This window comes from Mesoplodon mirus (assembly GCF_964341445.2).
Source record: "Mesoplodon mirus genome assembly, chromosome: 4".
NCBI classification, from domain to species: Eukaryota; Metazoa; Chordata; class Mammalia; order Artiodactyla; family Ziphiidae; genus Mesoplodon; species Mesoplodon mirus.
In genome coordinates, this window is record NC_138979.1 from 151,511,153 (window position 1) to 151,536,594 (window position 25,442).

The 25,442-nt window shown below is 38.1% G+C and overlaps 1 protein-coding gene across 2 annotated transcripts; it reads left to right on the top strand.

The window, feature by feature from the left end:
* Positions 1–25,442, top strand: ZBTB1 (zinc finger and BTB domain containing 1). Of its 2 annotated transcripts, XM_082617645.1 has the most exons (3): positions 1–254; positions 14,211–16,126; positions 23,358–25,442. In XM_082617645.1, exons 2-3 carry the CDS (start codon positions 14,229–14,231, stop codon positions 23,392–23,394), a joined length of 1,935 nt encoding a protein of 644 aa, XP_082473771.1. In that variant the 5' UTR covers positions 1–254; positions 14,211–14,228; the 3' UTR covers positions 23,395–25,442. The 2 variants fall into 2 exon arrangements, with proteins under 2 accessions (XP_082473771.1, XP_082473770.1); XM_082617644.1 differs by lacking the exon at positions 23,358–25,442 and having other exon boundaries at positions 4–254; positions 14,211–17,821.

Sequence of the window (25,442 nt, forward strand, 5' to 3'; positions counted from 1 at the left end):
GTGGGCAGACCCGGAGTCGCCGCGTAAGCGGGGCCGGCTCAGTGCGGTGCGGCAGGCGCGGCTGTGCGGCAGCGGAAGTCCTTTGTTGCAGCACAGTCCCTGGCAGAGCCAGAGCCTCTCCGCGCAGCCCAGCCCGAGCGCCGCGCGCCGCCACCACTGCAGCTCTCGGCCCCTCTGCCTCCGCCCGCCTTTCCCGTGGCCGATTTGCCTTAAACTCCCTAAAATCTCCGCAGCCCCGGTTCCTGCTGCGGCCGGTGAGTATTTGCCAGTTGTGGGGCTATTTGCGCAACTTTGGCCCGGGCCGGAAGGCGGCGGGTAGCGGGCTCGGCGGAGTGCGGGGCCGGAGCGGCGCCGACCAGTGCGGGGAGCCGGAGCGCGGCGGGCGCGCGGCGAGGACCCGGCCACGGGTGGCTGCTGGGCCGCCTGCTTGATCCCGCCGCCCGCCGGCGCGCCTGGTCGGGGACGTGTGGCCTCCCTGGGTCGGAGGCGAAGCCCGCACGGAGACTAGTTCCCAAATTAGTTACCTTCTTTTTCCTTTCTTTCTCTGCCTTTATTTTTTTGAGGGGGGAGGGGAGGTGTAGACGGGAGGCGGGAGGACCCGGTTGATTGACGTGCCCAGAGCCCGCTTCTCTCAACTTACAGCCGCGGCTCCTTGGCGGGTGGGAGGGGAAGTGTCCCGGAGCCCGAGGCCGCAGACTTGGGCGCGCTCCGAGGGAGGAGGCGTAAGAGCCGTGCAAATTCTTGCCACGCTTTTCCCCACTCCCTCCTCCCGGCACACAAGCTTTTTGTTCAGTAAAAAGTGGTAGGTCTCGGGTTTGGGGATTTTCAGTGGAAAGATCTGTTTCTTGGGAAGAGAGTGCTTTCGCTTCCAGTGGTGGGCGCTTGCTAGAAGTTCTGTTAGTGTTCGGTAAATGCGTTGGATGTAGATCAGGAGTTGTTACCACTAAAATATGTAGGTTTGGGTCTGAGCTCAGCCACCCTCCCAGTCTCCCTTCCTACCTAAGCAGCGCGTCTGCGTGATCTGAAAGGTTGACATGACATTTTCCAAATTGGGAGCGTCAGGGAGATGTTGATGAAAGTCCTTGATGTTTTCTGGGGACAGTATGGAATTTGTCTGTGTGTAATAATATTCCTAAATCAAGCTTCAACGTGGTAGGTACACGCAGTTTGTTTATTGGCCTAAATATATTTCCATGCAGTAAGTATCACGGCAGGAAAACTATGCCAGGAACAATTTTCCCTTTGACACTCGATCCCAAGTAGTGGTCCCAGGCTTTCTGAGACTTAGAATCAGTCTCTTGAGCTGAAGTTCAAGGCACTCTGGAGCAGATTTGGTGAAGGCTGCAGTTCTCATGACAACTCCAAAGCAATCACCACCCGCTCCTTTGAAATTATGAAATTTTGTCATTGCAAATGGATATGATGAGGACACTTGGAATACAAAACGATGAAGCTTGAATGATGGCTGGCCATCAGAACCTCAGAACTTTCCTTTTGAATCACTTGCTGGATATCTAATAAAGTCTCAATAATAACTGAACGTATTTGGAAGCTAGATGGGGCTTCCTCATCTTAAACAGAGAAAAATGAAGCATAGTGGAGGTGAAATGCTTTCCCAAAGATTGATAAAATGATGACAGTCTGCAAGTAGAGCTTTCAATCAGCATCTTACATTCATTTTAAAAGCAGATTTCTCCATTACGACCAAATTTTCATGGTATAGAAAAATAACTCACGTTGAGCAATCTTACCTGAAGCCTTTCTATTCTTCCTACCCCAACGCGGCCTAAATTGGAGGCAGTGGGGAGCCCTAGTGCATCATTGTCAGAGAAAAGAGAAACCGTATTTAACCAGGACCTTAGCAGGGCAGAGCACAGCCTCAGCCACTTGCTCTTGACCTTGTGTTTGATTTCGCTTTAACACAGCTAAATTTTTGTACTGTTTCCTCATTCTCCTCTTTTGCCAGGCTCTGGGAAAGGTATAGTCCATGGAGCTTTTTAAGGGTATCTCTGTGTTCCTTGCAGGACAGCCATTCTAATGTGCAAGAGAAAAGAAGTGCCTGCTTTCAGGCCTCTCTTCCATCCAGGAAAAGTGCTAAGCCTGTGCTATTAAGCTTCTGGCCCAAAGGGGAGGAAACCATTTGGGATAAAAATGCAGAAAATTTTCCATAGATTTTTACTTTTAAGCCACAATCTGTTGTCTTCCAAAAAAGAATTGAGATGTATTTGAAAAACAATTGAGATATATTTGCTTGAGAGGTCATTTTGGTGTCTGTAGGATTTTTTTCTCCTGATTTTTTCTTCTTGTGCTGGTATCTCTTACCATAAAATATTGACATTATTCTTATACTCTTATGGGAACCAAATTAAAAGTGATTAGTGCCTCTTTTTTTCTCAGAATGGAAATGCTTTTATATAAAATTCATGCTCTTTGTAAAAATTCAGCCTATACCAAAGTACCTAACAAACAAAAATGAAAGTCATTTCTGACTCCCACTCCCCAGAGGTAATCTCTGTTAACAGTCAATTCCTTGTTTGAGAGAAAGCAACATTTGGTCACACTGTGCTGCTGTGTGTGCCTCACCCTGGCTAGGGATGGCCGTGATGATTCATGGGCTCATGTTATTCACTGCTCAGGTTGGTGAGAATTGGCCAGGTAGAGGAAAGGGAATGTTTTGCATTGGACTGATTAAGTAACAGACGTGAGAGCTTAAATACAACAGGGCTGCTATAGTAGGTTTGTCCTTATAAAGTACTTACTGTAGCTTGGTGGGCTAGTTCTCACACTTTTAATGTTTATGTTGGTGTCAAGCCTTTGATGGGTTGATTTATACTTGCCAAACTCATTAAAACAAAACAAAACAAAACCCTCACATTTGTAAAGAGTTTCATAATCTATAGTTGGGAAGGAGTGGATATGCTTGCCCTTAAGGCCACTGCCAAGATAATCCCTGTGCTGTTACGGGATGAGGGGTCCCTCTTGATCTATATCCAGAGATAGCATACAAAACATCAAGGAAAGGAAATTAGAGGAAAGAAGGGGATTAATGACTGTGGTTTTCAGATGTGGCCTAGAAGGAGATGGTACATATTTAAGATAGATTTCTAAGTATACTTATATTGTGTCATGTATAGTTAGTTATCTGTATAAGAAGTCTTAGTCAGAGTACAGAATCACTTATTCCTTAGCCTGGTATATTCAAGAAGAGTAAGCTGTGAAGTAGTTGATGTTCTGAAAGCAAATCCCCAAAATAGTACATAGAAGTTAAATCACAGCATTTGTTATTTGAGAGTGTTGGGAACAAATCATTTGCAAAATAAAATTGGCAAATTAAAGAAAGAATTAAATTGCCAACCAGATTTTCTGTTTGTTGTCAGTGTGAGATGCATGCGATCCTTTTTAGAGATAACTGAAGAGCTCCATCCTCACTTTAAGTCTTTTGTATTAGGGGAGGGCTTCCTCTGATGGGCCATGGGAGGCAGAAGATGGAAGCGGAGATGGGGAGCGCAGGGCATTCTGCCTGCAATATGGGGCTTTATGAGAATGGGGTGACTCTGGGAGGCTAGAATGTCCAAGGAGACACTTCAGTTAATAGTCATTGCCAGAAAGAGTGTTTTCTGGTTTACAAAAACAGAAACTTAGGGCTCTGAATCAAATGGGTCAGAGTTTGAGTCCCATCTTACAAGATGAGCACTTGAGTACCAACCACTGAAACTGTTTCCTCATTCGAAAAATGAGGATAATAAAGATACCTACCTCGGGGTTGTTGTAAGGATCAGTTGTATAATGTATGGAAAATCACCTTGTAGATTTTTGACTGCTGTATAAACGTTGCCATAATTGAAATAATGCAAAAAATTGATAAGCAAAATAAAACTTGCCTTCTTCAACACTTATTCGTTCAAAAACTGATCAAATATCAACTAAATGTCAGGCAACTGTTAGAGGCTCAGGGGATACAGCGATGACTAAGACAGTGCGGTGATCTCAAGCAGCTTACAGCAAAGCAGGGGAACCATATCATAATCCCCTGCCGTGAGTGTGATGATAGACATAGCATCCTAGTTTGGATGATACATTATTTGTCACCCTATAGTTGTAGGTATAGGCTGTTTTGGAAGCACAGAAGAGGCATCTTACCTTACCCTGGAATCAGAAAGAACGTCCTGAAGAGAGTGAGCTGGACGTTGAAAAGGCTCTAAGCAAAGGGAATAGCATGTATGAAAGCATGAAGGCTTTTGCTGTGTTAGTTGCTTTGGGATGAGGGGAAATCTTAAATGTTAAATAGATTTAAGACTTAAAAATGGAGTTAAACTTCTTAGCATGAACATACTTTTTATGATACTCTTTTTATTGGTTTCATTGACTTAATTAGATAAGGGTGAAATTTTCAGGATTTTGGTTAGAGTTAAAAATGTAGCACTTGGAGCTACACGATTGGAAACAGTACAGTTAAAAAATATTATGTGTGGCCTTGCTGAAAGAAGGAAACTGGGTAGTCCCTCCCATCATCTTAGAGCTGCCTCACCAGTTTTCTTTTTTTTCTTTTTTTCTTTTTTTTTTTTTTGCGGTATGCGGGCCTCTCACTGTTGTGGCCTCTCCCGTTGCGGAGCACAGGCTCCGGAAGTGCAGGCTCAGCGGCCATGGCTCACGGGCCCAGCCGCTCCGCGGCATGTGGGATCCTCCCAGACCGGGTCACAAACCCGCGTCCCCTGCATCGGCAGGCGGACTGTCAACCACTGCGCCACCAGGGAAGCCCACCAGTTTTCTTTTATATATATATATCTTTATTGGAGTATAATTGCTTTACAATGTTGTGTTAGTTTCTGCTATACAACAAAGTGAATCAGCTATATGTATACATATATCCCCATATCCCCTTGCCTTACCAGTTTTTATGCAGCAACATTTACTGAGTACACACACTGTGTTGCAGAGAATCGAAGAAGCCAAAATATTGGCCTTCAAGTTGCTCATAATCTAGTGGGGAGACCAACATATACATAATTGTGGTAGCTGATTCTTATTTAGCACTTGCTCCGTGACACACTGTCTTACAGTAACTAAACCCTAGGAAGGATTACAGTCCCCATTCTCAGATGAGAGAACTGAGGCACAGATTGGATGCAACCTGCTCAAGTTCACACACCTAATAAGTGGCAGAGCCAGAATTTGAACCCAGGCAGTCTGGTTAGTCTGTGCTTTAACATCTACTTTATGTTGCTGTTCTGATGATTAAAAAAATAGCATAATAAGTGCAAAATAAGGAGGTAGTACACAGAGTTTTGAGAGGGAGGTCTTGCAGTTTGGGAGAGGGAGGTCTTGCAGAAGGCTTTCTGGAGGAGGTGATAAACTGATTCTTAAAAGATACGTGGCCAGTTCAGACAAAAGAACCAATCAGCATGAGTAAAAATGGAGGTAAGAAATACATGAAGTATATGGGCTTGGAGGATGGGGTGGTGGCCAGCAGTTTTATGCTGCTTGAACAGAAGTTTGAAGCAGGAAGTAGCCACATAGGAGACTAGATGGGGGGGCACGGAGGGCTTTTGTATCCCTTGGGAAGGAGTCTGCTCTTCAGTCTGAGGGTATGTGAAAGGACCCACAGAAGCAGAGTAACAGGGTCTGATTTTTGTTCTTTATGAATCATCTGAGGGTGAAGGATGGACTTGAGGGACCAGTTAAGGAGCCTATTGTAATAATTCAGGAGTAATGATAGAGGCCTCAGAGGACAGGGAAGGTAAAGATGGAGTCGAGGGGCAAATTTGAGAAATATTTAGTGAGAAAACTGGCAAGACTTAATAGTTAATTATGAGGAAGAAGTCCCAGGTGAATCCCAAGGATCCCGGGTGATTGGTGCATGCTGGAGGAGGGGGAGGAGCAGTTTTAGGTGGGTCCCAGACAAAGTCACGGCGTGAATACGCTGGAATAGATAGAAGTTCCACAAGATGAACCCTAAGAATACGAATGCCACGTGCAAAAAGGGACTTCCTGGTGAAGCTGCTTTTTGCTGAGAGAAGCCTGCTCTTCACCCAGTGCCCTCTGGTGGTCAGAAGATGCCATGTTGTCTCTTTAGGATAAACAGATCAACATTTAGACTGCCTGAATTAAATGCTTTTCCTCTTCCACTCCTGGAGGAAGAGAGGAAAATTTCAGAAGCCACTATGTTCCCTTTGCTTTCTGTGTGGATGAATTCATTTCCCAGACCTAGCAGCTTAACTACAGTAACACCTCAGTTATTCAGAGTTATTTGGTTGACAACCCCAGCTATCCAGTGGCCTGACCTGAAGCGAAAGAGTAAGGCAATTCGTTGCCTGTCAGCAATTAAGATAGATTAAACAAAGTGCATGAATTAAAACCTTATCTTGTTCATAGAACACTTCCCTAGGTCCTCACAGAAAATTAAATTATTTGTGTAGATTCAGTTTCAATGAGTTTTTGTCTAATTTCATAACCCATAACAGATTGAAATGGCGGGCAGCAGGAGATCAGCACACCTTTTACAAGTGACAGCTGTTGGCCTGACAAGTAGGGAGAGAGAAAAATACTAACCATCCAACAAACTACAGTCTCCAAGAGCATAACAGCCTCAGGCCATTTTGTGCAGGTGCAAACAACCCTTGCAAATTTGAACAGCTCCTATTTTTCAGGAAGACATAATTGATGCAGAGAAGCAAGCAGACAGCTAGGTGTTGCTGTATATGGGGGCAGCTGTTAGAACAGAAGGAAGAGCCCTAGGCCAGGATTGAGGAGACCAAGGCCCCATCCTGTCAGCCACGAAAACAAGACGTGACTTTGAGGACGTGACTTAACCTCTCAGGGCCTCCATTTGTTTTCTCATCTATGAAGTAGCGGGTTGAACTTGATCATCACTTGGTAAAATTCTGTGAACTTTGTTCACAATGATGACATTAATGTTTAAGAGAAATCCTATTACTCTTGGATTGAAAAGACAAACATTTGTCATCTCTAGTTTATACAAGAGTTCTGTGAGAAGTATGATTATCTCTATTTAATACATGAAGAAAGCAGGCTTAGAGAGGTGAAGAAAATTTGTAGCTGAATAAGTAGTAGAGCTGGTATTCAGATCTATCGGTGTCTGCTCCCTGGGCTCTTTTTTTAACACTTTAACAAGCATGCATTAAGTGCCAACTCCATGGGCAGTGTGCTAGGCATGGGGAACACAAAGGCCATTTAGCCTCGTCCCCATCCTGGAGAGTTGAGTGTAGTAGGCATTGCTGTACCGTCCCTCCGTGAGTCCTAGAGATGCAAGAACTACTACAGCACAGTTAGGACGAACACACAGCTACATTTGGGTTTTTAAAGACTTCGGGGTGTGAGTGCAGAATGGAGCCACCATTTATAGCTTTGTTTCTATGGGAATATGTGTTTCAAGTTCCAAATAACTAACTTAAAAATAAAGGTTTGGAACATAACCCAGTTACAATTTCAGAACTTCCTGTACTAGGTACTGAATTTGCAGTCTAATAATCAGCCAGGATGCTTGTTCTAAAAAGTGATTAAAGTTTTCTAAACTTGATCATGTCTGTCCAATTTCAGTGCCTGGAATGAAAACCTTTTATCTTTGGGAGCCTGTACAGCCAGTTCTTACTGGAAATCTCAAGGAGAAAACCTGAAGAATTTTCTTAAGTTTAAATTTAGAGATTGGAACACTGTATACCCTGGAAAATGGAATTCTAGGAAAGAATTTTGCCAACTTGACCTTATTTTTATAGGTGGCCAAGTCGTTAAGGCTATGATCTCAGGCTCAAGAGTCATACTGCTTGTGTTCTAATCTCACCCGGTCAGTCCTCTGTGGCCTTAGGAAGGTTATATAATAACATTGTGTTCTGTTTTCTTATCTGGAAATGGGCCTTAAAACAGTACGTACTTTTTAGAGTTTGTTATGAGGATTAAATGATAAAATGATATACATATTTACATGCATACATACATGTTTTATATATAATACACTATATATATACATATATATGTGTGTGTGTATATATATATATATATATATATATATATATCTTACTGTTGATATGCCAGGCTCTAGTCTAAGCAGATATCACACACACACACACACACACACACACACACACACACGCACGCACGCACCTGCTTAGACTAGATCCTGGCACATTGGTACTAAGGCCAGTAAAACAAATTTACCTTCCCTCCCATTACATTTCCAAGCTTTTGTTTGTGCTGCTGTGTACCTCTCCCCAATTTTTTACGTACACACCAATACAGATACCTGAAATGCCTTCCCCACACCGCTTTCTATTTTTCTTTCTTCTACTCATTCATCAAGACTTCACTCAAATCCTTCCTAAAGCCCACTACTGTTCTAGTACAATTCGTGCTTCTTCTAAATGCATACTGAACTTTATTCAATATAATTCAGTACTTAATTTTTCTCAAATCGCTTCTTGGTATAAAATGTAATCCCTCATATGTAATTAGCTCTACTGTATACCATCCTTCTCCACCCTCCACCTCAATGCTTTATGCCATGTTGGGAACATTGTAGGTGTTCAATACATTCTGATTCTCTGATTTATAAACAAGAGAGAATCCTTTCACTACATTTTAAGCTTCTTAAGAAGCTAGTCTATAGCCCACAAGTTAAATCCATATACATTCAGTCATATAAGACATAGAAATAGGTACGAGGAAATGAATGTATGTACTTAAATGTCCCTTGAGACCCAGAGGTAATTGTTAGTAGTTCAGAGATTGGGACGCTGAACTGTAGACTCACTGAGGCTATGCAAATCGTTCTCAGGGGAATGTCCTTGATAATGCAAGTCTGGGACACAGAGGGTGGTTGTTTGCCTTATGGAAGGAGTCACTCAAAAATTCCTTTAAGTTGCTTCTTCATTCACTTTATATGCTTATTTATAGACCCTTAAATTATCATTTCACTAAGGCTAGGGGAAAAGAAATGTCCAGCAAAACTTTTTTTTCCATTTAAGAGACTTAGCAATGAAGGAAAAGTATTTCTGAAACCTTACTGTGTCAGTGAGAAATTTACTGAAACAGCTTACAGAGTATAATTTAGGGAACACGTCTACTGAGTGAGACTAGATGTGCATATACAGATATAACCACATTGCAGATAGAGTTCAGAGGGCGTAGTTTCTTGTGCAAGGGCCTTAACAAATGCTATGATAAGGACTCATGCCCAGTCCTTGCTGACTGTTCTTTACATATGGGGTACACTGCATAATACCAAGGAGCATGTCGTAACCACAGTTCAGTGGTTAGTACCCAGCTGGGTGGGCAGGAATCCTAGTACCTATAATACTTTACCACAGTTAACCCTTGATACATTGTTTAACAGCACAACATCTTTGTCTTTCTTCTATGAAATAAGCATGTTGGACTAGATTAGATCTCTAAGCTCTAAAAGCCTATGAATATCTAAATTACTGAATATTCTTAATGTGTTTGGTAGCTGTTTTTGAATTTGAGATTAGCTGGTTAAACTTTTTCAAACTAAAATTTTTAAAATTCCGTGTAAACTTTTTTCGCGGGCCTCTCACTGCTGTGGCCTCTCCCGTTGTGGAGCACAGGCTCCGGACACACAGGCTCCGCGGCCATGGCTCGCGGGCCCAGCCGCTCCGCGGCATGTGGGATCTTCCGGGATCGGGGCACGAACCCGTGTCCCCTGCATCGGCAGGCGGACTCTCAACCACTGCGCCACCAGGGAAGCCCCAGTGTAAACTTTTTTGCATCACCTACCTCCTTATTCCTCTGGAGAACTGCATCCACACTGGGTATCCTAGCCTTAGGAGAACCCTTGGCTTTGGATCACGTTTGAAGTTTCTGCTCTCAACCCCAGCCCTTGAAGAACTTCTAGCTGTACAAACTTGTTCTACCAGTGATGTAGCTAGTAACACAAACAAAAGCAATCACAGAATGTCATTATAAAAACAAGAATTGAAATATAAGCAATTATTAAAAACAGGTAACAAGCTTTACTATAACAAAGTTCACTAAGTTTTTTGGGTAGCATTATTAAGGATATTTTAAAAATTGAAGAGAACAAACCTCTTTTGGAATTTGGATGAAATTATTGTTTAATTAATAAAAGTGAGTGAAATATAAACATTTTAATGCAAAAATTATTCTCAAGACGTAACAAGCTAAAAGTCTCCCAGGAATTTAGATCCTTCACCCATGATTCCACCTCCCGCCTTTTTGGTTATTTGTTTTTGTTTTGCTGTTATTAAGCCTTCTTAAGGCTTTTCTGAATGAGGTGTAACAAGAACGGAGTTGTTGGTACTAATGTGTGAATGATTGCTATTAAAAGTTACTCTCCCTAAAATCCACTTTACTCAGAACTTGGGCATTTATTTGCATAATAACATTGGAGAAACTACAGTTTTAGGTCAGCCTAGGAGCTGTAGTGTTAGCATTAATTTTTGACAAAAAGATACTTGTTCAGCTTCCAGCCATACGAGGCAAAGATAGAAATACAGAGGGGTGTGGAGGCAGTGGGATTCATACCCGGGTGTGTCTGACCCAGAGCCCTGTTCTCTCCATGACAGCACAGTGCCTTCATGTACAGAGTAGGCACTCTGCTGAGTACACGTTCAATGAAGTCACTCATCTAGAACAAGTTAAAATTCCCCTCAGTCAGGTATCCTTGAGATTATAGAATACCTATGCTATTGCTGATTCTCAGTACTTTATACAGTGCCTGGTACGCCAAAATACTCAACAAATGTTTGTTGAATTAATAAATGTGTGTTAAAATGCTGTTGACTCTCTTATATGCTTTAGTGTCTTGTTTATGTTAATACAGAATGTATGTTCACTAATTGAATATGACTATAGCTACAGATGTGTCTATCATATCTGTCTTCTATGTAGCTGCATTAATTTTGGTTGCTGACCATAAAACTGCTTTTCCTTTAGATTAGAAGGGTCCTTGGAACTTTTAAGCTCTTCTTGTCATTATTTCAAGCACGGGGCTTTTAAAACCTGAAAGTTTTAACAGGTAAACTATTGGCTTTCATACTGCTGGACTCTTATATGGAAGGAAACTGTAAGATTATCTCGTCAAACTTACCTCCTACGCTTAAGGAAGCATCACCACCGTCACAATTGCCACTGTTACTTCCATTAATTATCATGTGCCAAGCACTAAACAGTTTACACATTGCTCCTATGAACCGTAATGTTTGATATGTTTTTTGAGGTATTATTATTTCTTAACATCTTTATTGAAGTATAATTGCTTTACAATGGTGTGTTAGTTTCTGCTGTATAACAAAGTGAATCAGCTATACATGTACACATATCCCCATATCTCTTCCCTCTTGTGTCTCCCTCTCAGCCTCCCTATCCCACCCCTCTAGGTGGTCACAAAGCACCAAGCTGATCACCGTACAGCTGTGCTATGCGGCTGCTTCCCACTGGCTGTTTTACATTTGGTGGTGTATATATGTCCATGCCACTTTTTTGAGGTATTATTATCCCCACTTTGACAGTTCAGGAAACTTGGAGTCAGTGAGGACAAACAAGTTACCTAAGGTGGCAAAGCTAGGTTGGAACTCAGGCCTGTCTGATCCAAAGCCTGTGCTCTTTTCACTGTACCATACTGTCCTCAACAATATTCCATTCCATTCTACACGGGGCACTCATTATCCTCTAAATGAGTTCGTTTCTTTTTTTTTTTTTTTTTTCGGTATGCGGGCCTCTCACTGTTGTGGCCTCTCCCGTTGCGGAGCACAGGCTCCGGACGCGCAGGCTCAGCGGCCATGGCTCACAGGCCCAGCCGCTCCGCGGCATGTGGGATCCTCCCAGACCGGGGCACAAACCCATATCCCCTGCATCGGCAGGTGGACTCTCAACCACTGCGCCACCAGGGAAGCCCTCGTTTCATTTTTGAACAACTCTTATTACTAGGAAAAAAAAATTGAGATAATATCTGTCCCTCTACCTCTTTTTTCATTAAAGGTCTCTCTGAATCCTGTAAAATGTCTATAGACCTAGAAATCTCATCCTACATAAAATGGGCTTGGGGTCAGTATTTTTCTGTGTGTGTGTGCGTGTGCGTGTGTGTGTGTGTGTGTGTGTGTGTGTGTTTGAACCCTTAATAAGGTTTTGTTGTTTGGATTTGTTTTATGTAATTGTAATTGTTACATAATTTCATAGCCTGTGTTTATTTACTTGACTTTCCATCCTGAAAACTTTTCTTATTTTCTTCTGCAGCCTTCATTCATAAATATAATTTTCATAAAGGCTACATGATGGTGAATTTTAAGAAGTAGATTTACCTTGGTTTACTTGTAACTACCTTATTGCGAGGCATTTCAAGTTATAAATAACACATTGATAAAGATCTGCGCATACATTGCATTTTGTATATGGGTACATACTGAACATGACTCTTCAATTCTAGTACAGATATCTGAGTCACACAAGGCTGAAATATTGTACCTTCTTGAAATACTTGATTTGGCTTACAGAAAAGGCCTAGAGGCCTTTTCTTGCAAGGCCTTGTAAAACTGTTTTGCAAGTTTAGGAAGGCAGCAGGTCTCATTATAAGCCACCTTCATTTCACCAGGTGCCCACGCCTACTGTGTTACCCTGTCTTCAGGCAGGAAGGAGGAGGCAGAGTGGCCTTAGGTAGTCGGGGAAAGGGGTATGTCATCCACATGTGATCTGGGACAAACAGTTTATAAAAAACAAGTGGAAGTTAGTAAAGTTAGATAATCTTTTAATTTCTACTGTAGGGAATGAAGGGTTTGTGGACTGAAGAATGAACGTTTTATTTCTCTGAACAGCTGGTTAAATGTTCTTTTTATGTTCAGTCAAATTGTGTAAGAACTTGTTTTTGAGTAGATGATAGATTCTGAAGTATTATGTATACAGATTAAAAATTAAGGCTAAAATTTGATCTTATTTTAGCTTTGTAATGTAATAGGACTTACAGTGCTTTTAATATTCTCCTCTCCTCTCTTTTTTATTCATTGTCAGCTCCATACATTAAAAATATTTATATGTTGGTAAGTGAAGAAAACTGGTTGCAGAAAGGTATATACAGTAGAATACCATTTAGGTAAAAAACAAACAAAAACAACAACAAAAGCAAAACTGTGCCTGGCACGTAGCAGGTACTCAATAGCTGTTGACTCTGTAAGGTATAGCATAAACAGATTTGAAGATATACAATTGGAGAGGTTGCCTCTGGAAAGAGGTGTGTTTTTATTCTATGTACTTTTATGTTTCAGTGTTTTTCAATGAGCATGTGTTACTTTTGTATTCTTTCTTTAATGATTGAAAAGTGAAGAAAAATTTACAATCTAAAGATAGATATCTCCTTCCCAAATAGATCCACTGTTTCTTTATACTGTAAAGTGCAAGCCAAGCAATATAAGACAGATACTCTGACTCTACAGAATTATTGCCTCTCCAATAATCAAGAAAAGAGAGGAGCATTGATCAAACCTATTTGCTTGGTGCCATTTCCATGTAATCTAATAAGCTTTTGTAAATAGAATTTTTCTAAGGAAATTTTCAACCATGCAAAAATAGAACTATATCTGCCTCCTAGCGTCAATAGTTCTCAACACGTGGCCTGTTTTGTATCATCTATAGCCCCCACACCCACCCCACTGGATTATTTGCAAGCATATCTTAGATATTTCATCAATAAATACAGCAGTCTGTGTATCTAAAAGATAAGGATGCTTTTAACACAACCAAAATACCCATATCACACTTAAGGATGAGCAATCATTCCTTTATATCAATCATCTAAGAAGTTTTTAATACTCTGAGACTGAATTACTAACTTTCAGTTTAAATTGCTATTTTATTTAACTTTCATTGTTTGTATCCTTCAAGTACTTTTAAACTAGTGTCTTTTTTCCTTTCAAATTTAGTATACATTTTCCCCCTAAAGGCGTAATGAAACCAAAACTGTATGGTTTTTGCTTTTGATACCTTTGCTTGTATTTCTTAAAATAAAAACGAGATGCTTGAATAAATGGCTGGGTATCTTCACCTTCAAGTTTTAAAAATGATTCAGGTATATGTTATTGCGCTTTGCTACATCAGACTGGAAAGCTAGATTGTATTACCTTGATTGTAATAGTAAATTGACACAAGTCACAGGTCATGATCAAAATTATTCTTTTTTTTAAGTGCTTTTCTGATATCTTGTCTGACTTTAATATTTTTATTTTGCATAGGTCTCTAATTAATAGAAGATGGCAAAGCCCAGCCACAGCAGCTACGTCCTTCAGCAGCTAAACAACCAAAGGGAATGGGGTTTCCTCTGTGACTGTTGTATTGCGATTGACGACATTTACTTTCAAGCACACAAAGCAGTTCTAGCTGCCTGTAGCTCCTATTTTAGAATGTTTTTCATGAATCATCAGCATAGTACTGCACAGCTGAATCTCAGCAACATGAAAATTAGTGCTGAGTGTTTTGATCTCATTTTGCAGTTTATGTATTTAGGAAAAATTATGACAGCTCCTTCCAGTTTTGAGCAGTTTAAAGTGGCAATGAACTACCTACAGCTGTACAATGTTCCTGACTGTTTAGAAGACATACAGGATGCAGATTGTTCTAGTTCAAAATGTTCATCTTCTGCTTCTAGCAACCAGAACAGCAAAATGATATTTGGAGTAAGAATGTATGAAGACACTGTGGCTAGAAATGGCAGTGAAGCCAATAGATGGTGTGCAGAGCCAAGTTCAACAGTAAATACACCACATACTAGAGAGCCTGATGAAGAGTCTTTGCAATTAGGTAATTTTCCTGAACCATTATTTGATGTATGTAAAAAGAGTTCTGTGTCCAAATTATCTACTCCGAAAGAACGTGTCTCACGACGCTTTGGACGGAGTTTTACCTGTGATAGTTGTGGATTTGGCTTTAGCTGTGAGAAATTACTAGATGAGCATGTGCTAACCTGTACTAACAGACATTCATACCAAAATACAAGATCCTACCACAGAATAGTGGATATTAGAGATGGAAAAGACAGTAATATCAAAGCTGAATTTGTTGAAAAGGATTCTTCTAAAACATTTTCTGCACAGACGGACAAATACAGAGGAGACACAAGCCAGGCTGCTGATGACTCAACTTCAACCACTGGAAGCAGAAAAAGTAGCACAGTGGAGTCTGAACTAGCCAGTGAAGAAAAAAGCAGAGCTGCTGAGAGGAAAAGAATCATTATCAAGATGGAACCAGAAGATATCCCTACAGATGAACTGAAAGACTTTAACATTATTAAAGTAACTGATAAAGACTGTAATGAGTCCACTGACAATGATGAATTAGAAGATGAACCTGAAGAGACATTTTATAGATACTATGTTGAAGAAGATGTCAGTATTAAAAAAAGTGGGAGGAAAGCTCTAAAACCTCGGATGTCAATAAACACTGATGAAAGAGGTGGTTTAGAAAATATGAGGCCCCCTAACAACAGCAGTCCAGTACAAGAGGATACTGAAAACGCATCCTGTGAGTTGTGTGGGCTCACGATAACTGAGGAGGACCTGTCATCTCATTACTTAGCCAAACACATCGAAAATATCTGTGCATGTGGCAAATGCGGACAAATACTTGTGAAGGGTAGACAGCTTCAGGAACATGCCCAGAGATGTGGAGAGCCCCAAGACCTGACAATGAACGGGTTAGGAAGTACTGAGGAGAAGATGGACATGGAAGAGAATCCTGACGAACAGTCTGAAATCAGGGATATGTTTGTTGAAATGTTGGATGACTTTAGGGACAATCATTTCCAGATAAACAATATCCAAAAAAAGCAGTTATTTAAACATTCTGCCTGTCCTTTTCGATGTCCTAATTGTGGCCAGCGTTTTGAAACCGAAAATCTAGTGGTTGAACATATGTCTAGCTGCCTAGACCAAGACATGTTCAAGAGTGCCATCATGGAAGAGAATGAAAGGGATCACAGACGAAAGCATTTTTGTAATCTGTGTGGAAAAGGATTTTATCAGCGGTGTCACTTAAGAGAACACTATACTGTTCACACCAAGGAAAAACAGTTTGTTTGTCAGACATGTGGAAAGCAGTTTTTAAGGGAACGTCAGTTACGACTCCACAATGATATGCACAAAGGCATGGCCAGGTATGTCTGTTCCATTTGTGATCAAGGCAACTTCAGAAAACATGACCATGTACGGCATATGATTTCTCATTTATCTGCTGGTGAGACTATATGCCAGGTCTGCTTTCAGATATTCCCAAATAACGAACAGTTGGAACAGCACATGGATGTTCACCTGTATACATGTGGAATATGTGGAGCAAAATTTAATTTGAGGAAAGATATGAGATCACATTATAATGCCAAGCATTTGAAAAGAACATAAGTGATTTTCTACTGTATAATGTTTAGCTGATAGGAGACAAAACACCAAAGCAAAGGATATGAGCTATTTAGAAAATGAATTTATAAGATGAATTGTTGAAAAAAATTTTAAGGCCCTTTACCTTTAATATTTTTGTTTAGGATCTTAAGTATCTACATTTTAGGTGTTATTAAATGTTTATCATTTTTGATATTTTTAATAGAATTCTTTGTTTTTAGTTTGTTTTAGCTATGATTAAAATTACTTTTAAATATAGATTACAAGTGGTTGTTACCCCTTCAGTGACTATTAAAGTTTAGTTTTTTATCAATAAGGTGATGACTTCACTATTTTTATGTGGTTTTTTTTTTTTTCTAAAGTTACCCTGTGAAATTTTAAATCCAACATCATTGGCCATTCCTGTTTAAATTTAAAAAAAATTTTTTTTGTTTTAAATAATTAGTTATTTGAAACTATCCCATTCACTATAGCTTTTTTTTTTTTTTGGAAGTTGAACAGTGATTTAGCCACTGTTTATTCCCTGTCTTATCAATGAAATTCGTATTCTTAAATTGACAACTTAATAGGCAGGTTAGGTGCACTGAATCTAACCTTGAAGGTTGACATGGGCTCAAACTTGGCCTAAAAAGATTGATGAACCTAAGGAAATTCCTATAAATGAATATTTCCTATAATTGATAAAATATTATCATTTAATAATCACATTTAAAACTTATATTAAGTGTAAAACCCAATGACTTTACCCCACTTGAGAAATTAGTGGGGACAAGTCATTTTGTTTTGTGATAATAAATTTAACTATGATAGTTAATTAAAAAGGCATATCTTGTATTCATTTAAAATAATTTAAAATATTCTGATTTCTAAAGTGTGTTAGTTTATGAATTATTTTTGTTTATAAATAGACTTTAATAGCTTTCTAGGAATATGACATCTAAAGGAAAATGATTTTTCACCTTTAAAATGACATACTTTTGGAACTTTGAGATTTGAGAAAGCTGCCATGTATATTGACAAATCTAATAAAATAAAGAAATCAATTACAAATCTGGTTGTTCTATCAAAGTAGAGTGTGCAAAAAACATGTCTCGTGTTTTATACTAAGATTTGGAGAGAATGTGTTATGGCAAATTGCAGTTTATCAACATGCTTTTTTTTTTTCTGTAAAGGACTAAAATTTGAGAACTGTAAAATAATCACAGAACATATAAATGGAAATAGTTTATAATTTTTAAGATAAAGTAGTATTACTGTTAGTTGTTGCTGACACAGGGTCTACACGAATTACATGTGAATTAAAACACTGGCAAAACTGGTCCACCAATCAACATATCTGTTGAGTAGAATGCCTTTTAATGTGAATTACTTGCATTGTAATGCCCTTCTCATAATGAAAGGGATTTTAAATAACTCCTATATTTAAAAGTATAATTTTGTGATTATGAACGGTAATTTAACAGTATTGTTCTTTTTGTTTACATCACATTTTTAAGATATGCAAGTCATATTTTTGTATACAATTTACATAAAAGAACAAGTTGCCAAGAGAATTGAGAGACATATTGACTAGCATAGGTTTAGTTGAAAGAGTGTGAGCTCAGAGATTTGTGGGGAAACGTTGAGGTGTTAAGTAAGAATTGAAATAGTATAGGAGCCATGCAATATTAGACCAAGTAGAGATGGGGGAAATACACAAAAAAATAAATGAGAAATCAGGAATTTTTTTAAAAGCCATATTGTAGAAAAAGCAAGAAAATTGATTCATCTTCGTCTTAGGTTATCAAGTAATTAAATCTGAAATACAACTTAAAATGAAATATGGTATATACATTACTGATAGGAACCTGATAAGAGTTCTGTAACTAACCCAGAGACCATCAGAGAGTAAAGAGAGAATATCGACTCAAAACAAATTTCCAAACTATATAGCATCTTAGCGGACATCATTTTCTTTGGGACCACTTTTTTCCATGACCCTCTTCAAAACCGCTATTGCAATGGCTTTCCCACCATTAAAGAACAGGGGTCTTTCTAAATACTACCACTCTGTAAAAAGGATTGTTTAATCCATTAGGAAAGGAGGTTTAGTTTTAGACACATACTAACAGCCAAGAATTAGCAAGCAAATATATAAACATTAAACATAATCTCAAATTTTACATAACTGAGGTGTTATAGTTTCAGAAAGCCATACCTCACGATGTGTTTTCTCCCAGTTTCATGTTACAGGACACACACACCTTTTGTTTTGTTTTGCAACTAGCTACAGCAGCATAAGCTTCTTTGAATATAATGTACAATTTTCCTTATTAAGGCAAAGAGTTCATTTAAAAACTACTTGCCTTTTTAAAACTAGGGGGAATGAAAACTATCCAACACCTCTTTCCAGCCCTGTTTCCTCTCACTTCTTTCCTCTCTCCTGCGGTGGAGCTACAGAGCTGTACCTATTTACTATTGCTTCTTGCCCTCCAGTGCTGTGAAGGGAGTGAATCAAGGTTGTGGAAGTTGCCTCCTCCTCCTGCCTTTATAATTTATGTGATTAGGCTCCAAATCTGAAAATGAAGGGGAAATCTAGATAGATGTATGTGGAATCTTGTTTCTCTTTTTGTCTCACAGATACAGTCTTGCTTAAAGGGCCTTTTCTTCTCCAACAGAAATCCTGGAGAAATGGAGTCCGTGCTTAACAAGCTCGGCACCAATTACAGTGCAGCTCAGATGTTTATAACTTTTTAGTAAACAGGACTAAGAATCTGAGAGATTAATAAAGCACAACTAAAGCAGTAGTGGATTACAACTCAAATTTGTCTTAATCTCTCCTATATTTTTAAAGTAAAAATATTCAGAGAAATGACTCACGTGAGTAAAATGGTACATGGCTAATTTTTAATGTATGAAATTTGAGTATGAACAAAAATTAGAAAAAAGAACATAAGGATTCCAGGGGCTAGACATAAAAATTAAAGAATTAAAATAAGGAGAGGGCTTCCCTGGTGGCGCAGTGGTTGACAGTCCACCTGCCGATGCGGGGGACACGGGTTCGTGCCCCGGTCCGGGAAGATCCCACATGCCGTGGAGCGGCTAGGCCCATGAGCCATGGCTGCTGAGCCTGCGCGTCCGGAGCCTGTGCTCCGCAGCGGGAGAGGCCCCAGCAGTGAGAGGCCCGCGTACTGCAAAAAAAAAATAAAAATAAGGACAGAGCTTCTAGAGTAGTCAGCACCAATTAAAAGGAAAAATAATAGACTAAGTAAAAAATCGTATTTAAGTACTGTAGTTGAGAACAAAAATATGAACAAGGTATAAAAATTGAATAAAAAAATAAACATTTGAAGTTTTCTAGGTGAGGTGAGTAGAATGGAAGTAATTTGATAGGTTCAAACAATTTGACTAAACTAATTCAATTACAGCTAAAGAATGCCTAATGAAACAAATTTTATGAACATGCCAAGGATATGCATAAATACGTGAGATAATATACCAAAGTTTATATTCTAAAAAAAGTGGGAAGAGAGGCTGGTGGTGGTTGGCAACTTTCTCATTGATTAAACAATACCTGTTCCTCTATATCACTAGTTAAGGAACTTTTGTATTTAATAGATCTCTGGAAAATTCCCCAAAGAACCAGTCTAAAAGTTAAGTTAAACATAAAACTTGTCATTGTTGTTAACAAAACACTAAATTAGTACCAACCAGAAGAGAAAACCTGTGTGTGTATGTGCACGCATAGTTGAGAATAAAGCAATTTGGTATATTAATTCTAAATGGGTTTTATGAGTTACACATTTCTTTTTTTTTTTGCCATTAATCTACTTTGATCAGTTCGTCATCTTTCCTCACCACCACCACCTCCTTTGTAACATGCTTCTCAGTGATACAAGCCTGTGCTCTGAAGGCACCCTAGCACTGATAATGCCTAAGATCCCAGGGTACCAATAGGCACTGTGGGAACATATCCTTGTGGAATGTCTCCCATCTCCTGATACCTGAGGTGCAGTAAATGGGGTGACAGGATGAATGCCAGGGAACTGAAGCAAGTAGAGTTAGATTTGGTGTTAAGAACTTGAAGCTGTGGCCCAGATTTGGAAACCTATGAACCACCCATCCGAGGGCTCTCAGTAATCCCATCATCCATTTCATTAGCACTCTTTGTACTCTGCTAAACGCTTTACAGATTAATTTTAATTAATCCTCACAGCCTTATGAGGTAAGTATTCTAATTTTCTAGATGGGGGACTGAGGTTCAGAGACACTGAGTATTTTTCCTAAGATCACACAGAAACTAAATACTAGAGCTGGAATTTGAAACTAGGTCTATTTGATTTCTACATTCCTACTTAACCACTAAGCTACATATTCCACCTAACAAAAAGTACAAAGAAAGGCCTTTTCAGCTCAGTAACACATGTGACAAAGCTCCTATGAGACTCTGTGCTCCTTGTTCATCATCTGTCATCTGTGCTTAGTAGGGTAGCTGGTAATAGTGGGTACCTAATGAACATGTTGAATAATGTGAAAATACATCAGTCAGAAACAAAACATTTGTATTTGAGCGGATCGTTCAGAATGATCTTTTAGAAATAATTACTAAATACTCATGTTTTAATTTTCCTTTATTTAAACTTAAAACACTAAGTGGTATATCAGCCATTTTTCTGGGCCCATGATAGGTGCTCAACTAAAAACTAATTTGAGTTCAACTTCTATATTTCTACCTCTGTGACTTTTTGCCCCTCTGTTTTCCCTATTCCCGACCTTTATGTTTTAATCTCTCCCACCAGTCACCATTTCCTTTTATCGGTTATGAGACTGATAAGTAGACTAACTCAAATCATTTGAAAATCTTCTCGCAAAAAATTAGGACCCCAGAGTAATCAGTTTTCCTCTTTTTGCCTTAACAGATGATGTGGATAAGAAATTTTTCATTTGTTTGGCTAAAAAACAAAACAAAATACTTAATTACCATATTGTAATTGATTAAAGTTTATAGAGCAATCTAAGTTTGTCTAAAAATAAAAGTTGGTTATTCTAGCCATTTATAATTCAATTTACCAAAAATACCTATGTATTTCTAGTGTAAACTTAACAATGTTACTTGTAAAAGAAATGAAAGATAAGTTCAGGAAACAACAGTTGTATATCCACCCTAACCTAGCAGCAAACCTTTAAGCAATGAATAGCCTAATGGTTTAAGTGAAACAACGCCCCTCCCAATCTAAGCTGATTTTAATTTCATGCATCTATTGCCTGATTTCTAAAACCTATACAATAGGTTTTACTATTACTATGTTAAGTCTACTACTTTAATGATCTCTCTACCAACTGCCAAATGTTTTTTTTTTGAAGTGAGAATAGAAGAATAAATGGTGAAGATTCCATAGATAATATTTATATAATCACTTAGGTGGCCCACTTTCATTGCCTTCTATCAAACTCAAGGACCTATTCCTTGGTAACATATGGGCAGAGTCTCATAAAAAGACCAGGTGAAATTTAGCTACTTATAAATTTATATGCTGGTAAGAGGCAAAAGTGCAAGGGTTTAGAATGTTTGTGTCTCTAAATATTGGTAAATATAAATATTAACTAAATGACAATAGCGGCTTAAAAATTCATGCTAATTTTGAACCAATTTAATACCACTTACATACTTACATGCACGTGCTTAGTTGACTTCAGCATTAAGAAGTTAAATCCATATAAGTTGCTCCCTTACTATTTTTAGGAGAACCAAATCATTGAGGTCCATTATTAGTGGCAGAATTGTTCATCCTTTCTATCAGAATCCACCACAGATCACTAGTGGGCAGGAAGCCATTTATAATTTTACTCATCATCTTACTCATTTGCTGATGAAAAAGATGGTGTGAAGATTACAATTCAGTATTTGGCTCTGAATTAAATGTATCAATGTACTAATCACCACTGTAATAAGTAAAGATCACAGGAAACTCTAGGGCCAAAGGATGACACAAATGTAAAAGACATGATTTCATGAGTCAGGAATATTAATAATTTTATCTGAGAAAATTTGCATAACTCTGTACTTAACTATTTGAGAAAGGAATAGGTAGACAGCTTATGAAATCCCAGTTAAGCTTTATTTTAAAAGTTACTATGCTGTTTTTATTCTACTTCAACCAGTTACTTATACCAATCAGAATCAGCAGAACTCATTTTTAGATGACAGAAATTTAAACATCCAGATTATGAAAATCATCGTTTCTTTCAAATGCTTATGTGTTCCTTGATGTGGAAAAAAATATTTAAGAGACAATTTCTTTTTTACAAAATTAGGGCAAATCATTGCTGTGAAAAATATAATTCTACCCAGAATCACTGGGGCAGCTTAGGAATTTGAAGGAAAGTTCTTCCTCTTGTGTGTGTGTGTGTGTGTGTGTGTGTGTGTGTGTGTACTTTATTTTCATTTGCAGAGTGTAAAACACTTAACATTGAAGAAAACAGTGTTAGCTTGATGGCTGAAGGCACTCAGTAAAAAGAACACAAACTTGTTAGATCTATGTTTCATTCAGAGATTTGCTATGAACAAGTTCATTGTAAAATTATTTTAGTTGAAAGAAAACACTTTTTTTTTTTTTTTTTTTTTTTAAGAAAACCTTTTTAACTGCTTCCTTCCTCCCTACTTTCCTCCGCCTGGCTGCCCTCCTATCTTTCTGTTACATATTTATGAGCCCTACCCGTTCTAGGTTAGCTCACATAAGAAAAAAAAAAAGGTGCCCCAATAGCTAAAAAATTATATTGGTAAAAAGAACACCTTATATTTAAAGGGTACAGTGAGTTACATTGGGGAATAAATTAAATAAATCTAAGTTCTAGGATCTGTGCTTTTGTTCCCATTCTTTATTCTATTAACAGTGTGCTGGCCTGGTGCCAAAAGTCATGAAATTCTGACCTAAGAATTATGTTGTATCTTGTAGAGCAGTCAACTTGTAATATTATTTTTCTTGAGTTTTGTCTTTTTCTGTGTGGCAGTGGTCAAATAGGGCCTTCTAAACCTCTGGAGAAGTGAGATCTGAATTTGGAGAGGACATGGGGAAGAATCAATCTTCAACAGATAATCTTTAAGTCCAGACCCAGGAATATCAGATCTGAAGTGACAGCATCTTTTCTGTCTTCTGACAAACCTCATCAACCCCAAAAGTTCCAGTTGCAAGGATCCAAGAAAACTCAGTAAAGATTACTTTGGAATCACTTTGTTGTGACAAAATCGATTCATGGTGACTCTCCTGTTATTTGTGAAAAATCAGCTAAAGAAAAGTAACTAGAATATTCATACAACATCAGTGGTTAAAGCTACACTAAAATAAAACTCTATATACTAATTATCTTCAAGAATCCCTCCTAAAAGAAAAGGGCTTGCTAGGCTACTATAAATACATTATAAAGTGAGGTAATCACATATCTGTGTAAATGCATAAAATTCTAAACTTAAATGGAATTACAGTTTACATATCATGAGATGTAGTTTCAAAAACTTCACCCCAAAATCTGTAGCTTAGAGTATAAATAAAAAGATGTGGGGACTTCCCTGGTGGTCCAGTGGTTGGACGTTACTCTCCAATGCAGGGGGGTGCAGGTTCAATCCCTGGTTGGGGAGTTAGTATCCCACATGCCTCGCGGCCAAAAACCCAAGACATAAAAATGGAAGCAATATTGTTACAAAATTCAATAAAGACTTCAAAAAAAAATGGTCCACATCAAAAATAATCTTTAAAAAAAAAAAAGATGTGGGTACAGAGAAAAAAACGTGTAAGACCAATATTTTACCAAGAAAAGATAATCTAGTTATTGCTTACTGTAATGTAACATTTGCCTTTCTTCTTTTTTCACTGTATATACCAGTCACAAACTTGATTATTAATATTAATGAGGCTCCCTTTTAAGTCTGTTACTTGAAGGAAAAACAGAAGTGGTATTATTTCAACAGTGGTATATTTTCACAAATCACAGACAACCAAGAAGAATGTATCTTAAGACACATTATTTTCTTCTCAACTTAGCAATGTAACCTAAAAAGGCAGAATAAGCTTCTGTTAAACATTTTTCTTGGTATTAATATAAAATACCATGCTTCTCAGCTTTAAAATTTCAAGATAAAATTCAACTAAGTATTGAATGAAACAATGGTTAACATGTTTAAAAAACCTTTCCTGGGAAAATGAAATGTTTGATGATATTTTAACCTGAAGATAAATAGATAGATAGATACACATTTCTCAACCATATGAATCTTATAGCCATATTATTTCCATATTGTGAGTATATTTGTAGTTTTGGTTAACTGCATACCCAACCCAATATCATCATCATTATTATTATTATTGTTTCTTCTGCAATATCAAGATGTTATATATTTTCAGAAATGTTTATTTTGTTTTTATGCCTATGTTTTCAAATGTTATAATAAGGAGTTGCACAAAGAGATCTAACTTAGAGTATATATAATAGCAGATGAAGAATTTAAGTCACTTAACATCTCTAGCTATAAAGTAGGATAACATGACTATTCATTCTAATAATTAGACTAACAAAAAATCAGAAAGTTAATTAGAATGTGATAATGGGTACAGGGGTGAAAAGGGAGATAAGAAATCCACTAACGACTTCAAATTCATATGAATTCACCTGCTTTAAGAGAAATATAACAAATAAACTTAAAGAAGTGTTAGAGTCTAAAACAAAAACAAACTATAGCTAGACTTCTAGAAACATGAAGAAGCATATAGAACTGCAGACTTCTAACAAATAAATAGTAAACAGTAAAGATGAATACTATCAATAATTAAAGGTGCCAGATCAATATAGTAGAAACTCAACAGATAATTTTTGATTTACTGGTGGAATTAGATTTACAAAAGAAATATGGCATAAATTCTGACTGTACTAAACTACAAATGTAATGAATTACAGTAATTATAAGTGATTAAATGCATTCCATAATGTGATTATTTTCTGTATATTAGTATAAAATGGAGTTACTGGGTTACATAGAGAATTTTTGTTACATTTTTTAATCCACTGCTTTACCTAATAAAATTTCCTCCTCTATGTCCAGAA

Excerpts from the sequence above, each read along its gene's own strand:
- ZBTB1 (XM_082617644.1), top strand. The coding sequence starts at position 14,229 with ATGGCAAAGCCCAGCCACAGCAGCTACGTCCTTCAGCAGCTAAACAAC.